Source organism: Mastomys coucha, unplaced genomic scaffold, assembly GCF_008632895.1.
Source record: "Mastomys coucha isolate ucsf_1 unplaced genomic scaffold, UCSF_Mcou_1 pScaffold9, whole genome shotgun sequence".
NCBI lineage: Eukaryota > Metazoa > Chordata > Mammalia > Rodentia > Muridae > Mastomys > Mastomys coucha.
Window position 1 is genome coordinate 88,431,844 of NW_022196915.1, and position 18,748 is coordinate 88,450,591.

Consider the following 18,748-nt stretch of genomic DNA (forward strand, 5'->3'; position numbering starts at 1 on the left):
TCATATATGAATCTGAATTGTAATCCTATTTATTGTACTTTATATTTACCATTTATATGTTTCTTTTCTTCTTAAAGTTTTTATTTATCTGTGGTGTGTGTGTGTGTGTGTGTGTGTGTGTGTGTGTGTGTGTGTGTGTGTTTGGATGTCAGAGGACAATTTGTGGGAGTGTGTTCTCTCTCTCCATCATGTAGGTCACGGGTATGGAACAAAGGACGCCACCCTTGGTGGTCATGTAGGCCCCAGGTATTGAACAAAGGACGCCACCCTTGGTGGTCATGTAGGTCCCAGGTATTGAACAAAGGACGCCACCCTTGGTGGTCATGTAGGTCACAGGTATTGAACAAAGGACGCCACCCTTGGTGGCAAGTGTCCCTACCTTTAATTAAAGATTACTTTATGGCAAAAGTATTTGAGTAAGCATTTGCTGTACTCTAAAGGACCAAGGGCATACTTTTAAATATTTTGAAACTGTATCTGTTAATCATTGAGCACTTCTAAATTTTAAAAATTTTAAGGGCTGGTGAGATGGCTCAGTGGGTAAGAGCACCGATTGCTCTTCCAAAGGTCGTGAGTTCAAATCCCAGCAACCACATGGTGGCTCACAACTACCCATAATGAAATCTGATGCCCTCTTCTGGTGTATCTGAAGACAGCTACAGTGTACTCATTTATAGTAATAATAATAAATAAATCTTTAAAAGAAAAATAAAAAAAAATTTTAAATTAGGTCATTAAAAAAATTATAAGAAAGATTCATCCTAGAAAGGGGTAGTGTGTGTGCACACATGTGCCTGTATTACTTCTTAATAATCAAGTTTTTAAAAAGCTTTTAACTTAATTTTCAAAATATTTCTATAACAATTAGAAATTAGATGTTAGGCTGCTTAGTCAGGCTACATACAGCACTACAAGTTTGTGATCTAGCTTGTCCATGAGAAACGGCATTTATCCAAGTTTTGATTTGCATACATCATCTGTGGCAATCCTTTTCATACTCCTAAGACCTTACAAAGCTTTACAGGCTAACAGGAATGATATCTGAACCTCAGGTATGATATACATATATAACAGGATAAATTATAGTACAATATAATATAAAGGATACATCATAAATAATTTCAAACACAAAATTCTAAATAAAATGATAAAGCTTAATTTAACAACTGGAATGGGATAGACAGGACAGCAGTGAAATGAAGGTTTGCAGGCCCCTCCTCCATTCACTAAGAATGGCCCGGATGCTCACGATGTACGCATACCCACCCTGCAGTTTGTGAGACAGAGATGAGAGAGCAGAAGCAGGCCCAGCTACACCCAAATGTTTGTAAATGCGCTCACGAGAAGCAAGGTTGCGAGATGGAGAGTCTACAGTGGAAAACATTGGCAAAGAAGTAGCACAGATTCAATGGAAAAAAGCTTAGACAAGCAAAAACAAAGCATTTCAAATGGTATGCAATTATACACTTACTTGAAACTATTCTAAAAGTTTTCAAAATGTTAATACAAAATTAAGATTTAAAACAAAGGTCAAATTAATGTTTAGATGAATTGTATGCGCAGTGTGTCCAAATGTATTGTTATTAGTAAAGCTTATAGATCTCTTTGATCAAATTTGAGTATTTCTATTTAGATGAATATTTCTTTTGTTTGTTAAGTTCCTGTGATTGCTTACCTGTAAATAAAGTTTTACATAGAAACAATGATGGTAGAGAAAGAAATATTACTTGTAGTTTAACTATCATCTCCTTGTTTTCTGAATGGTTTCATTATAATTATTTCCAAAATGTGTATCTTAGAATGGCCCAATGTTGAAATGTACATTTGTCTTCTTTTCCTAAGGCTGACCCCAGTATTTAATGTTTTTTGTAATAGATCTTTTATCTAAGATATTAAATCCTGTTGGCAAAAAGTCTCACAACACAAATAAAGCACATTTAGAACTCATTGGGACATGTTAGATATTTTACTTATTTTCAATGCAGTAGTAAATAATAGAAACTTTAAAGTAGAATAAGCTAAAAAAAAAAAATGCTGACTTTTCACCACCCCCTAACACTACACTACAACAATGGCAATTAAAATTAATCAGTAGCTCTGAAATAAACTTTGGTAATGAGATAACTTTTTAAAACATTTTGAAAATAAAACTCTAGGGAGTTAGGGAAATGGCTCTGTGGGTAAAGAGCTTGCTACATAGGCATGAGGCCATGAGTGTGGATCCCTAGCACCGACACAAAATTTGGATATAGCAGAGTGCACGTTAACCCTAGCTCTGAGTCGATGGAGACGGAGGCCCCCAGGGCCTCAAGGACCAGCTGGCCTGGAGGAAACAGTGAGCTCCAGTTTCAGTCAGAGACCCTGTTTTAAACAAAATCAATGGAGAGCCATAAAGGACAACACTCAGAAAACACTCCTGGACTCTACAATTGGCTGGACATGTGTACATGCATGCATTCATGCACACACAAGCAAACAACATACACATACACATACCCACACAAATAAAATAACCTATATATAACATATACCTCTAGAACAGCATGAGTGATATTTTTGTCTGATTTATTCTTATAGAAGATTTAAAAAATGCATGACATACAAATTAAAAAAAAAAACAACTCAATGAACAATATTGAGTATTATATATCAGCAATCATCCTAGAGACCAAACATGCAATGATGAAAAAGAAGTCCTCACTCTTATGGCACTTGTGTGAAGAGAGACAGAATGAGAAAATAGAGCTAGGTATCAAAAGACATGGATGTTATTACCATATAACATCGATAGTACTCTAGCACTGCTTAAGACCATCAGGGAGTTGAACCCACAGGTACAAAACCATGCACATTTGTGGGAAGGCTACAAAAAACAAAACAAAACAAAACAAACAAAAAAGAGACTAAAAATGAAGAACCAACAAGAGAACATATTCAACAGGTAAATAAATATGACTCTAGGAGTGTAATATACAAGGCTGTCAAAGCTCACACAAATCAGAGAATGTCCTAGGGCTCAGAATGAAAGCTCATACCAGGGGTTCAATCAAAAGTGGAAAGTTGACAGAGACAGTGTGATAAACCCACCATAAACTAAAACTTTACACTTTACTTTTGAATGTTTTTCTTTTTGCATGAATCTATGAAAATCAGAAGGAGCTGCAAAGAGATTCTCATGCATTTGAATCTTAGCTGCAGGTCTCATGCATTTGAATCTTAGCTGCAGGTCTCATGCATTTGAATCGTAGCTGCAGGGTTTGTAGCCACTGTTGGGAATGTTAGGAGGGGGATATGTCTTGATGTTTTTCTGTTCTTCAAGACCTAAGCCAGAAATGGGAAGATGACTCAGTGTTAGAGAGCCCGGCTGGCAGCCTCAAGGGCCTAGGTTCAACTGCAGTGCTGAAAGGAACCAACAAGAGAGACAAACTAGAAAGTGGCAGCTGATGCAGGAGAGCAGTGTGTCAGCTGTGAAAGATGTCTCCTTCCTGGCAGGCTGGCTACAGTCTGTGGGAACCAGGCTTATCAGAAGATGGGCAGGGTGAGAACTCCAAAGAATGTCACTAAGCTCAAGTTCTCATCCATACACATGGTGGCATGTGTAAGACAAAGTGCCTAAGTGTGAGGACAAACACCTGTAGACGTTTTCCAGGCGGCATTGCTATGCATCATTCAGAATATTTGACACTTTCTCAGAGTCAGGAAAGCATACTATTAAATGCCTAAAGGAAATAAAGTGTGACTAGGGACATACTGAGACTGCTCACAAAAGAAAAAGTTAATGGAAAAATACTTTATGAAGATTAAAAAGGCACTTTTTAAATAATTAAATTCTACAGGTGAGACCAATCATTTAATTCAGTTCTACAACATGCATTGATTTTTGGACATTAAACACTTCACTGAAGATAGTAACAGTAAAAATAATAAAAGGACAATCCGGCTTTTCTGCAGTGCCTACCTGAAGCTCATGTCCCTGTCCCTCAGGGAAGCTCCCCTCAAACACTGTGCTGTTGTAGGTGTCACTAGTTCTTCACGGCCAGTCCTGTGTCATACCCACTCTAAAAAAATTTTTTCTCTGTACTAGCATGTCTTTCCTTCTTTCATTTCTTTGTTTTGAATCCCCAGTATCAGATTAAACTGATCACTTTATTTACTGTCACAAAAACAACTTGAAATTTATTATTCATGTACTTAAAAATAAGTAAATAGCACAGCTTTCAAATTTTAATAAGGAAAGCATTCTAAAAACTTGTGGTTTGGGCCTGAATGCATGATTTCTGGACCATTCTTGACACCACACACAAAGAATCAGGCATCTATTGCCCTCTTGTGGCACATACACAAAAGTGTAGGTTCTCAAAACTGGGAAAAAAATGGCATAAATTATTTAAAGTAAGTCAACAATTAAGCAGTAATCAGAAAAAATGTTAAATTTCACTGTCAGAAACACATAACCCACTAGAGAGCTCTAACAAGAGAATTCCTCTTCATGGATTCTGACAAAAAAGTTTCAAGTATTATAACACAATGTTACCGTGTGTGGAATAAAATCCAGGTTGAACACTTATTTTAGAAAAAGAAATGTATTATTAATTTCACTTTTTGCATCCTCTTTTTAAATTTCCTATTATGTCCTGGCATCAAGCTGTGACACTGTCCATGGCTATCTAGGTTCCTAGTAGGCAATACTGAGAGAGAGAACTGAAAATGAAATTTTAGAAAGGACAATATAGTGGAAATTACTGCACTGAATGAGCAATTCAGAAGTGTAGATTATCTTAATCACACTGCACATTATTATTACCAACACTAAGAAAGTAGGAGGCATAAGCAGGCAGATCTCTGTGAGCTCAAGGCTAGCCTCATCTACAATGTAAGTCCTACCTAGGCTAGCCTGGGGTACGCAGTGAGTCACTGTCTCAAAAGCAAGCAAGTAAACCAACCAACCAAACTAAACCAAAACATGGCTACTATTTTAGGAATGTAATATTCTCACTCAGTTGATCCTTCTCAGTTTAGCTCACTGGAACCATATTCCTAAAGCACTTATTATTTTTTCAAATTCCATAAGTTTAAAGTTACTAACTGTAGAACAGTAAAGAAAAATCCTAAATTTGGCACACACACACACACACACACACAAGGTAAATCTATTATATTTTTCTTCTAAAACAATAATTCTATAATAGAACTATTATTTGCATAATGTCCTATTACATAAGAGTATCTGCATAATATCTAAAATAATTTGATATAAAATTCTGACATTTAACAAATTCTCAATTTGGGGGCTCAAGAAATGACTGAGTGGGGAAAATGTCTGTTGTGGAACCATGAGGTTTAGATCTCAGCATGCAAAACCTTGGGGCTGGGGTACATGTCTATAAACCCACCTCTGAGGAGGCAGAGATAGGCTGATCCCTCAACTCACTGGTCAGAGAATCTAGTAGAGTCAGTAAGCCAGTTCCTGGCTCAGTGAGAGACCCTGGCTCAAAAAGTAGCCAGATGTTGACCTCTAGCATCCATACACATGCACCTGTGTATGTGCACACAGACACAGACAGAAACAAGTATGCATAAAAACCATACACATAAAATGATTACATTAATTTAATGTATAGATTATTTTAAATTCTAAAGGCAATGAAAAACTATGCTTCAGGAAAAGCAATAACAGTAAAAGCAAATATCCCAGGAAGTACTAAAAATAAAGCTAAGAGAAATGCTAAAGCTAACACGTGGGCACTTTATTTGCCTGTTGATTTTTGTCTAGTTAACTAAAACCTGAGTTACAGCAGTTAGGAAATTGGTTTTTCTTTTTATTATAGTGTAATACATAAAAAGTAAAATTATAAAAAGAAAGGAGTCAATTTGTCTAAGTAGAACTTTTAAACTGTTAAAGAATAGGTTGTATAGTATCTATGCAGACACAAGTGAAGATGAGGCTTGGCACCTGCAGTCAGTAGCAACAGTCTGATGCAGCCACCGCCACCTTACTATGCAACCTTCTAGGGAAAATGATTTAGTGTGTTTTACTAGTAAATCACACAGAGTATGAGTTCAGATAAGGATGCATTAACGTGCTGAAATACAGTATGGTAACTGCATAGTGCTGCTGTCAGTAAAGGTTAAATTGGTGAATATGGTCAGTGAAATAATATTTTACTTCATTGATAAGACAATCCTCATTTGGTAGTGAGAATAAGAAAGTCTGCTTAAATACACAGTATATACCAAGATAGAATATAGTGGGGTACATGGCAATAAAGCTCTGGTCTTCATAAATACTTGTACTGACTTTCCTAACATGATAGGAAAAACAATAATGAACTATTTTCAAATATTAAAGCTACACTTTAGCCCCATTACCTTAGCGTCATGCTAAAGAGACTTCTGATTTCTGGGATTTGGAAGTCAGAGTTAGTTATAGCAGAGTTAGGATACCCTGCTGCGACTTTGTGGCCTGGGAATGATCTAAGAACCTCCCACTGTAGGAGTATAAGAAAGCAATGACTCAAAATACATCCTACAGTCTACCTAGGCCACTGCTCAAGTTTGCTGTAAGGTGGCAGTAAAGAACGGGTGGTAACTGAAAAATTCATCATGTCTTTATTATTCCATTCTGTAGTTGTACCACATTTTTTTACCCATTCTTCAGTTGAGGGACATCTAGGTTCTTTCCATTTTCTGGCTATTAAGAATAAAGGTGCTGTGAATATAGTTGATCAAGTATTCTTGTAATATGGTGTACCATCTTTTACATATATGCCCAGTAGTGGTATAGCTGGATCTTGAGGAAGAACTATTCCCAATTTTCTGAGAAACCACCAAAGTGATTTTCAAAGAGGTTGTACAAGTTTGCACTCCCACCAACCATGGAGTATGTTCCCCTTGCTCCACATCCTCCCCAGCATGTGCTATCTCTTGAGGTTTTGATCTTAGCTATTCTGATGGGTGTAAGATGGAACCTCAGAGCTGTTTTGATTTGTACTTCCCTGATGACTATGGCACATAGTGGAAACTACCGCAAGAGTGGTGATATGCTGCGTTGTCTGTCAGTGATGCTGGGGATGTGTGGGGCGAGTCAATTAAGGCCAGGTGGGGGAAGCGGGAGCGACTGGCTCTCCAGTATGGGTGGTTCTTAGCTGACTAACACAGAGTATAGGCTTTGAACATTTCATTAAGGGCATCTGGGCCATCCTCTGTTGAGAATTCTGTTTATCTCACTATCCCACAAGATATCACGAATTTTTCAGGCAAATGGATGGAACTTGAGAATATCATCCTGAGTGAGATAACCTAGTCCCAAAAGGACATGCTTGGTATGTCTCACTTATAAGTGATATTAGCCATAAAATACCAGATACTGGTACTATACTCTAGAGACTCAATGAAGCTAAACAGGAAGGCCCAAGCAAAGAAGCTTAAATCTCACTTAGAAGGGGGAACAAAATAATTAAAAGAGGCAGAAGTGAGCAAACTGGGAGAAGGGGAATGGGAACGAGAATAATGGGCTCAGGATCAGGTGTGGGAAATGACAGGAGAGATGGCTGGATGGCCATGAAAAGGAATGAAAATCTGCAACTGACAGAGGTGAGTTGGGGTCGGGGTGGGGGGGGGGGACATCTCCAGGCTGACACAGAAAAACTGGGGTAGGGTAGATACCCAAGAATCAATGGGGGTGACTTTAGCTATGACTCACAACATTGGGGATATGGACCCCTCCTGTAGCCAGGCAGGAATCCCAGTAGAGCCACTCACTAAACTTTCAACTCTAAATATATCCTGCCTACAAGAAATGCAGGCACGAGGGAGAGAGCAGAGACTAAGGGAATGGCCAACCAATAAGAAGCCCAACTTGAGACCCTTCCCTCTGGCAAGTACCAGTTCCTAACACTATTAATGATACCCTGTTATGCTTGCAGGCAGGAACATGCTGTCCTCTGAGAGGCTCCACCCAGCATCTGACTCAGACAGATACAGACAACCACAGCCAAACAGTGGATGGAACTTGGAGATTATTATGGAAGAATAGGAGTAAGGACTGAGGGCCCCAAAGGGATCCAACTCCACAGGAAGACCAACAGAGCCAACTAATCTAGGCCCTTGGGGCTCTCAGAGTCTCAATCACCAACCAAAGAGCATACATGGACTGGACCTAGGCCTCCTGGAACATATGCAGCAGATGTGCAGCTTGGCCTTCATGAGAGTACTGAACAACTAGAAAGGAGGCTTTCCCAAAAGCTGTTGCCTGTCTGTGGGATATGTTCTTCTAGCTGGACTGCCTTGTCTGGCCTCAGTGGGAGAGGAAGCACCTAGCCTTGCAGAGACTTGAAGTACCAGGGAGGGAGAATAAGAATACCCAGGGGAGCCCCTACCCACTCAGAACAGAAGGAGAGGAGGAATGAGGGAAGGATTGTGGGAGGGGTGACTGGGAGGGTCAGTGAGCATAAAGTGAATAAGCAAAAATAAATAAAGAAAGGAAGAAAGAAAAGAAAGAAAGGAAGGAAGGAAGGAAGGAAGAATTGACATACATAACGTGTATGAAATTATACTGGCATAAAAACATTTGCCACTACAGCACAGCTGGATAAATCAAATTTACTGTCATCTTTCTTCATGGGGAGACTACAGGGCCTTACACAGGAAAGGCAAGTGCTTTATCATAAGCAAACATCCATCCCTAACCCAACGCGTGGGATCACGATAAGGTGAATTTATCTTATTACAATCAGATCTGAATGAATTTGAGTTTCTACAGTAAGAAATTTTCAGCCGGGCGGTGGTGGCGCACACCTTTAACCCCAGCACTTGGGAGGCAGAGGCAGGCGGATTTCTGAGTTTGAGGCCAGCCTGGTCTACAGAGTGAGTTCCAGGACAGCCAAGGCTACACAGAGAAACCCTGTCTCAAAAAAACCAAAAAAAAAAAAAAAAAAAAAAAAAAAAAAAAGAAATTTTCACCTGACTGTATTGTTTTCCTTTAGAACATCCTGCGACCAGAGCACAGGTAATGGTAAAACATCTGGGGCTTCATAAAGTTAACACGTCAAGACTAAGTCTTCACTTTCCTTTCATTTTTCTGAAATACTGTTTATCATAGACAGGAAAAATAAGTATCTCACCCTAGTCTGTTTCCTTGAGAGTCTTAAGAGAGTAGACATGACAATAATGTAGAGAGTGACAGCAACTGCATGTCCAAAGCACTTGTATTAAACACGCTTGTTATATACTATAAACCCATGAAGGGTCACATTCTTGTATAGTCTTTAATTTATGTTGATAACACTACAATAATGAATAATATGATTTTTGTCTAGAATCCCTAGTATCCTCTTAAGTAAACCTAACAACAGTAAGCAAAGTCTTGCTTAAACTTGGGCTTAACAGGGAATGCAGTGTAAGTGAAGAGGCCATGTAAGAGGACCAGAGAATGGGTCCATAAATTGAGGCACACACAACACTCAGAGTTGAATTCTAGGCATCTCCACAAACAAACAAACAAACAAACAAACCAAAACAAAAGAGCTGGAAAGTGTGGCTTCCACAGACATCATACTCAGTCAGTGTGTTTAATCAGACAACAGGATAATTGGAATGCCAAAAGAACCTATTGTTGTCAGAGTGCAGTTTAATTCTGGGGAAAGGCTCAGGAGGCTTTGAAGAGAAATGAACACTCGGTTAAGTGTGATTTGTTTGAGTTTATGTTTTAAACTAGTGTAGATCACTGTTATGGTTAAGTGAAGGGTAGAGGTGCCCTATACTGTAAAGCTGGAATCAAATGACCAAGATAAGGCATGAGGGACAAAAGACAAAGGTGGTGGGGAGACAACAACTTAAAGAAACCATGGAGCTCCAAACTGCCTTACAGTTCATGGATATCAAGTTCATGTAGAACAAACCAACCAGAACCTCCCTTTTCACCTAACTGCCAAAGTGAAGCAGGCTGATTCTTTTTGGGCTTGTACCAAATAACAAAAATTCAATGAAACAGTGGAAGTTATTACTATAACTAATGCTTACTAAAACCATGCATATTAAAAAAATGAAATAAAAATGTCTTTCTTAACATGTTTTATAGTATGAATCTACTAGAATTAAAATAGAACAATGGTCAGATTTAGCAACTACTTAATTTGTTAATATTTAATTAAAACAAATGTCTTAGCTGCAGAACATCTTAGCTCTGAACAGTTTAAATATTTCAAAAGTATGGGTGGGCTAACATCTACTTAAGTAAAAGCAGTCAGTTGAGGTCACAGCTCCTAGGCTGACCAGTAACTAGAGACAAGCTTCAGAAAGGCTCAAGGAGGCAGAAGGCTGACAGACTTACTCTGAAGCTGACGCTGCTGGAAGGAAAGGGGCTGTCCGAACACAAATGGGCTGTGGACTAGGGAAGAGGGAGGTTTTGCAGCTTGATCAAAGATGGAAGGAGCTGGGAGATTGGGCCGTGATTGAATAGAATTCAATATGGCACTCAGTTGATCACCTGCAGTAGGCAAAACAGTCAAAACTAGAACTTGTTATTTATAACATCCAAAATGGCAAAGTAAATGGTGCTTTTATAACAGTCAAGTAAATTAACAGTAAATAAAGCTATGCCAATTCAGAAAAGGGAAAGCTGGTGATCACTGTCCTCATATCAGGGATCTGATTCTACATGGTAGTTGGCTTGAGGTTTTCAATGGACATACTCTACCAGTCTTATATAGTAGTAGTCAACAGAAGCAAATCTAACTAAAATTCATAGATAACATTCTCTATTATTTGTAACAGAATAAAGGATCTGTGAGGAATATATAAGTTTCTTAATACTGTGCTGAGAGAAAGAGTGAGACAGAGAGGAATGAAGATCTCAGGTATGGTAAAAGGTGTCCGTCCATCCACGGTGCTCAGTACGCACTAATGCCATCCTCCCTCATCTGCGGAATGCTTCATGCAGAAAGCATGCACTTCCTTACTTCATTTTCTTAAAATGTATACTCAACGGAGAGAAATCATATTTTCAACTCAGCAATACAACTATATCAGAGTCATAAGTCAACACTTTCTTCTAGAAATGATTTCTGCTAAGGAAACTGTATTTTTTGCAAAAGCAGGAATTCTTTTGCTAAATTTTGTATCTCCTATAATACAAAAAAAAAAAAAAAGACTGAGTTACCTAATTTAATTGGTATTTTTCCTTATAATTAAATATAAAGTACATTAATAAGCTAGCCTAAGGACAGAAATGATGTAACTAGATGAGAAGCTGCACTTGCAGTGCTCTCTGTGATGCTGAAGGAGGAGGGGGGCCTTCAGTCAGGCCAGTGAAGAACCGATAGCGCCTTTCCAGTTATAGTTACTAAATAAGTAAAAAACCTCAATTGAACTGCCAAGTGGTACAGATTTATATGGAATTTTGCATTTAAATTACATAAGTACTGACTGAGTTTTTCTTTTTAAAAATCACTTCAAATTCCAGAAAACATTTTAGCTTATGAAGAATTGTTTGAATTGTTCTAAATCAAAATACTTTTGCAAGCAATTTCTTAACCTTGTGCAGTAAAAAAAAAAAAAAAATCAAGAGAAAATAAGTTAAATAGTAGTTAGACGCATCTCATCAAATTTAACCTTTGTAATATTTTCTCAGAAGATATACATATATTTCTAAATGTGTATTATTTTAAAACAATATTTACAAAAGCACTTTAAAAGTACTTCTTATTTCCATTCAATAAATGCTTTACAGCAACACTTATATTTCTTAAAAAGTGATTTTATTTTTACATTGCTTGATAGAATTCCGTTTTAGACTGACTTATCATGAGGGCAGTCAGCAGGGTGACAGTGGCAGGCTCACAGGGAAAGCACACATTAAAATAAACACGGACATAGACACTCAGCTCCTTAGCATCAGTGACAGTAAGTAAACTGTGAAGTTCTCATTTAAGAGTTGACAACAATAGAGAAAAAGAAACATTAAGAGAAGCCAGCCAGCACCTTCTCTGTAAGTTAACAGAGATCAGAGCGAATGGAAGTTGTACAAGCCTGTGAAAGCAACTCAGCCAAGGCAGGAAAGGAAAGCCTGTGCACATTAATGAAGCTAATTATAAATGTGATTTTATCATACATCAACGCAATTTTTTTTCATTATTGATTTTTAAATAACTACAAGTCAGATAAATACAATTTTTAAAACCGGTGTTTGTTTGTTTTAGAGATAGGGTCTTGATATGTATGTAACCTAGCCTGACCTCAAGTCAACTACATAGCTGAGGCTGACCTTCTGTCTCCCTCTGGTGCTGAACTTACTAGACTAAGACACAATATCTGGCTTAAATAAACTTTAAAAGTCAAACTACTTCCTTGTCAACCTTCCTGCCCTATTCCTCAGTGGCTGGCTGCCTTCTCATAATATTGCAAATTTTCAAGGAATCAAAGCTAGATGCATTAGAAAGAATATATCTGAATTTAATTATAAAGGCATTTTGAATAAATTTCAGGAGCAAATTATCGCAGAATTCTTTAGACTCTCCATGATGTTGACCTGTTCATTAATGCATAAATACCTGTACAGATTTTATATTAAAATACTGTAGTAGTTTCAGTTTTACAGATTTCTACTTCAATAGTTATACTATATTTAAATGCATTATTTCATATAACTGTAATCTAACAGATTTAAAACCATATATAACTCAAAAAGCTCATATACAACGTTCCTAAGAGTAATTTTAATGGACTGTTACAGAAAATTCTTTGTTGCTCATTTGCATTACTCTCCTAATAACAGGTCATGCTAACAAATTATTTACTAGATGCAGTGATTTAGGTCTTTAGAATACAGTTCAGAATGAGTGCCTTTAAAACAGAATCAATGAGTTAGACATCCAGGAAACTTAGGCAGAAATTGATATCATACAATACTGTGAAAAAGAATACCTGTTAAGCACTTTGAGTCTTAGTTTACTATGAACACATTTTAATGATAATATGTGTGAAGGGAAAAATGAGTCAAAAGTAACAAAACTTTTCCGAAGTCTCAGCAGGGAGAGACTCACATTCAGAGCCTACCTTTGTTATTTCCAAGGCCATAATCAAATCCTTGGGCACTGCAGCTTGCCCCTTTATTGAAAGCTTGCACTGAGAAAGGGCTTGGAGGAGGAGGCTGAGAATTCTGATCCAGAAGAACTTGTTCTACAATAAAAGTCACAGCTATAAAGTTAAATTTTGTCCCTGTTCCCTACTCATACATCAGAGAAAATCCTAAGAAAGAGTGTGTAATGGGTTGATTTAAAGTCATCTCCCAGGAAGAGATCTGAGCTAGGTCTGGCCCTCAGTAAGACCAGCTTAACAGGTCAAGGCATATTATAAATCTCTGCTTTGCTTAATCAAGTAAACAGGGAAAATACAAAAACTGGATATATGCTTTTAAGTGGCCCCCTCTTATTACTGAGTATATTTCTGGATAAGTAAATCTTATTGCAAACAGTTTACACATGGGCATTATAAAAATAAATTGGATACTAAATTAAGAATAAAGACTATATTATATGAATATACGAATAGATATATATTCTTGGAAATTCTATTTTGGTATCCTATGTATGATGTTTTAAACTAGCTTGCATTTACATAAGCCTATAATGAGCTAGCTAGTAAGCATCACAACTGTTTACAGACTGGCATATAAAGATAGCCTATCCATGAGACTCAACATCTTGATTTAAAGACACTGAGAAATAAAAGTTTTGTCACCATCAGCAAAAACAAAAGGGGTCAAGACAGAAATCTTGGTGATAGCAATGTTGAAAAAATAACACTGAAAGCTAACTCCAACAACAACAAAAAAGGCACACAAAGATGTTATGCATGTATTCCACATTCCTTTCTTGACAGAAAACTGAGCTAAATGAGATTTCCTCACACTACACTGAAATCAGTTTGAAAACTGAACTTCTAGCTCATGGTAGGAGTAAAACTTCAGGCCCAGACTTGCAGTGAAGAGTGAGGCATACAAACTAATGCTAGTAATACAAAAGCAAGTTGTTCTTATTTTTTAAATAAAGATACATAACTATGCTCTCAGTAGTCTTGTGATTTTTCCCCTTTATGGACATTTATTTAGTACTCAAGTATTTTACAATTTTATTAGCTGTAAGATGTTTAAACTTTTAAATTTTCTTTTACTTAAAAATTAACATTTGAAAATCTCCTTAAGGAAAAGCTAATGCAATAAATATAAGACATATGTATACTAAAGTTTAATGAAAACAAATCACAAATTTAAGCCAACTTGCCATCTTCATGCCGTAGGTACTGGTTTCCGCCTCTGTCTCTAGCTAAGGACCATGCCTCTCCTTCATCACTCTCACAGAATTCTACCATGCTGTTCTTATCCAGCTGCACCCATGTACCTTCAGAATTGGTTACCTGGTACATAACAAAAAGCATGATTGATTGGCTTAACTCTTTCAGGGCATCCAGGTTGAAAACCAATACAAAGCTTAAGTGTTTCTGAACAATGTAATGATTTCAACACATTCCTACTGTAAAATTAGTTTCTGAAATTAAGACCACAGCCTGAGGTAAGACAGAATTTAAAACATCTGTGAAATATGTTTATGTAAGCCTTTAATTAAAATAATATCTTTAAAGCACAAAGGTCATCTCTGCATAATTTCAAGTATGCCCAAACCCAAGGCTTATTTTTAGACCTAAAATGTCCTAAGGAAGTAAGTACAGGCAGTCTTCCTAGGTGCCTACAGTGTAATTTGAAATGGTCCTGACCCTGAGAAATAGCATGACACACTACATCTTCCAGCTTATCTGCGGAGGCAAAGGCCACAGTGGTCTAAAGAATGTTTATTTGCTCAGGACTTCAGTGAGACCTGTGAATGGGAACAAAGAATCGGAAACTTTTGAAGGTAATGACTGATCTCCATACCAACTCACAGAAAATGTTTTAAGTGCTGACAACCCATAATATACACTTAGAATAATGAAAAGCTATATCCAAATGCAGAGCATTTATATAAACAATACAACTTAAATGTTAGTATGAACAATGCAAATACTGTTTTTACAAGATACTTATGAGAATAATTTTTTTAAAGCACAGAAAATTATGTTAGTGTTTCCAAACCAAGTAAAAGTCAACAACATGAACATTTAAGAACCTGAGATGGGAATGACAATCTGGAAGAAATTGATGCTTGATTACAATAAAAATGAGTATCATAAAGTCATGAAACCACAAGAATCCATACCTCTCCCACTGCTTTGACTTTGTTTCCCAGAACTAACATTCCAATTGGGATACCTCTAAGGTTAGGGCAGCTTCTGATGTTGTGACCTGAAGGCCCCGTCTTCACTACCTTGTACATGCCTGGCCCGCCTCTCAAGAACGGGTGGTCTCGCTCTTGCATTGTTGCTTCCTGTGGGCAGCAGGAGCTCATGTCTTTGAAAAAGTCATCAGCATTAGTTTTAGGTTCCTGAAAAATTGAACAGGAAAATAAAATAAAATAGTCTATTATTACTTTCATAATCTTAATAAGAGTTTTTGAAGCAAGTCTATAAGATTTCCAATTAAGAATATATAATTAAAATGGTAGCTAATACTACTAAAGTATTAAATAGTAGTAATACTTAATGGTATTAAATAGTAGCTAATACTACTAAAGAAACCATTCAATTTTAAACATTGATATTTAAAATAAATTTTAGAAGGGAAAAAAAACCAAGAACAGGAAATTAACTGAATTTTTGTTTTTCATACCTCCAAATTTGAGAAATGCAGTACTATAGTATATGAAATAATGCTTACAAGATTTTAGCAAACTACAGTACAAATGAAAATATCTTTCTGGATTTGCTAGGCCAGCATTATTCTGTGACATATCAATGCTAATGGCAGAAAAATAAAGGCATATTTTTAGTAGAGAGGAGAAATAGGCACTAAAGTTACATTTTTAAAGGAAATAAAGTATATTCCAATTTCTATATTAAAATGTATTATTTCTAAATGAAAAGATCTTGCTCTGTTTTTCCTGTTGAACGTCAATACTGTGCTATTTCCTATGGAACAAGCAGGGTGATGTAGCAATGTGCATACACTGGGGTTTTTCTATTCCCATATTACTTGTTCTCTTGTGGTGTTGATGACTCAACTTAGGCAAGTACTGAAATTACAACTACACTTCTTTAAAATAAACAAGCCTACCTTTAAATATCGTATTATGAACTCTATGAATTGTATTTACATAGAGTTAGAAAATAATTTTAATGAGACACATAAAATTAGGAAAAATAAGAATAAAGTTATATAAATAATAATACTAGCATTGCACATGATAAACTTTATAGCAGATTTTTATTTCTTCAAATATCTTTATATTAGCAGATGTATATTCAAGTATACAATAAGCTATCAAAGATAAAGATTGGAGCAAAAATATATGTAGATTCAAGAACTCACATGTACCTCGGTAATATAATTAAAATCATTAGCCTTTTAACTCTTGTTCTGAGACTAAGTCTTGCTATGTAGTGCTGACTGGCTAGTATCTAACAACCCGCCTTTTTCAGCCTCCTAAATGGGAGGATTATGGTATGTACCTATAATCTAGACTCCTCACAAGATACTTTGTAAATCACCTGCTGGTAATGAAAGATCATAATTTTTTCCTGAAACAAATATATATTATGGCAATAATTTATTTACATTTTTATAATTATACTGCATATATCATTGTACTTACATATTGACAACTTATTGGAAATGAGAACATTAGTGACTCAAAATATACTAGATTTGTAAGTAAACTAAATTAAATTAGGCATTCATATGATCATGTATATATATTTGTAAAAATCTGTATATACACTTGTATAAATGTAAAGAGAACAATAAAAATAAATGTAAAAGTATAATAGGATATAAACTTTGAATAGTGCTAGTATAAACACAAGATTTTTGAATAAACATTTAAAAATTCCTACTTCTCAATGGTAAACTTCAGTACATATATTATGTCAGAGGAGGAAACTTTTATGCTTTTTAAAGTTTCATGTTGACAATAAAAATAACAGCAAAATGCACAACCTGAGCATAAGAAATACTTGAGTGTTACTCAATGATCTTCTTGTGTCATTAATTAAATTTCAGAGTGACTGCAATTTCAAGGGTAACAAAGGGGAGTAAGTCATGGCAAAGCTGATGATCCTTATAACCTGTCACCAAAGACCATATAAGAAAGCCTTAGACAGGAAATATTTTATCTAATCATTAATGAAGCTATATAAAATAACTAGAAAACAATGCATTTTTTCTAAAAGGTAAAAGTTCTTTTGTATTAAACCATATGAAAATAATTGGTGGACATAAAATAATAACTGTGCATGTCATTCTTAAGTAATCTTAAAAAGTACATTTTTTTTTTCAATACAGAAATGCGAGACTGGACACCAGACTATAAAATTGGTGAATTTTAATCATATATATTTATATTTACTTGTTTATTTCTCATTCAATTCCCAACTGCTTCTTTAAAATAAATATTCAAAAGGACAATTCAAAAGAACAGGCTGAGGCTAAACAGAAGGGTTTTAAGAGCACACCACCACTACCTATGGAAGGTCCTTTTGAACAAAGGACCTTGGAGCAAACTGTTGGAAAAAGCCCTGCAGCTGAGCGAGGGAGTGCTCCTTCATTTAAAGCCATGACACAGGGCAGGAGAAGGACAGGGAAACTCAAGGGCAGCACGTGGCACAGATTTCCCCCCTGGTAACTTTTTAGTTTACTAATTCCAAGCAAAGCCTCAAAGACAATGTAACTCCTGTTGCACATGCTGAGACACCTCTGAACACTCATGTTCCTTACAGTTAAACTCACCTGGGGGAAAAAAGCTTTGGAAGTCCATGAAAATACGTCCAAATCCCTGACTCCTTGGCTAGCATTAAAGATATTCTGAGCAACAAAGTTTAAGAAAGAAAAATATCAACAAGGAAAGGGAACAGAGTATCATCTGCAGAAGGCACAGAGGTCACAGTAACATTGCCTGAGCTCCAGCACCGAGGTCACAGTAACATTTCCTGAGCTCCAGCACAGAGGTCACAGTAACATGTCCTGAGCTCCAGCACCAATAGGAATACAATTTTGCTAAAGTGAAACTGAAGCCCCTGAGTAAACCACACACCAAAGTTCTGAAAAACAAATTTTTTGTCAAAAGCTCTCCGTAGATGTAGTGTGTCATGCCATTTATTAACATCAAGAGCAGACTTTGCTGTTCAGGCTTAAGAGTCAGTGTAAGGAGGAAACCTTAAAACCCTTAAATGAGAACATTATTTGTTCTAGTACAAGCCAGATCTGTTTTATGACAGAAAACAATCTATTGTTTTATAAAGATGTCAACCATGGAGACTACATAGAAAATGGAACTCTTACAAATAATAATGGCATGTATGTAAACCATCAATTTTAATATCAAAATTTTAAAAACTTAACCCAAATAGAACACAAATTATTAAAATATTTCCTCCCTATATAAATGAAAAAAGAAAAAGAAAACAAAAGAAATACAAAGATCTTAGAAAATGTTTCCGAAAACTACTTGTAAAAAAATTCAAGAAAAGCATAAACACAAGTTTAATCTTTTATCAAAAAACAAATAAGTGGTTCATCTCAAAGTTTAGGAAATCATAATCATTCAGGATTTCCATATTGAATTCCAAAGTATTTTGTTAAAGAACAATTAATTCATGATAACAT

The 18,748-nt window shown here is 36.2% G+C and overlaps 1 protein-coding gene across 16 annotated transcripts in view; it reads right to left on the reverse strand.

Moving 5' to 3' along the window:
• Mycbp2 (MYC binding protein 2) overlaps positions 1 to 18,748 on the reverse strand; it is a 234,193-nt gene that overhangs the window by 50,530 nt on the left and 164,915 nt on the right. For 4 of the 16 annotated variants that reach the window (XM_031362810.1, XM_031362803.1, XM_031362804.1 and 1 more), the window contains 6 exons: positions 17,873 to 17,947; positions 15,249 to 15,473; positions 14,280 to 14,412; positions 13,054 to 13,176; positions 10,331 to 10,510; positions 1,267 to 1,368 (listed from right to left, as the gene is read on the reverse strand). In XM_031362810.1, coding sequence (XP_031218670.1) covers positions 1,267 to 1,368; positions 10,331 to 10,510; positions 13,054 to 13,176; positions 14,280 to 14,412; positions 15,249 to 15,473; positions 17,873 to 17,947 — 838 coding nt within the window. The remainder of the gene's footprint in view (positions 1 to 1,266; positions 1,369 to 10,330; positions 10,511 to 13,053; positions 13,177 to 14,279; positions 14,413 to 15,248; positions 15,474 to 17,872; positions 17,948 to 18,748) is intronic. The other 12 variants (XM_031362812.1, XM_031362811.1, XM_031362809.1 and 9 more) reach the window with 9 other exon arrangements.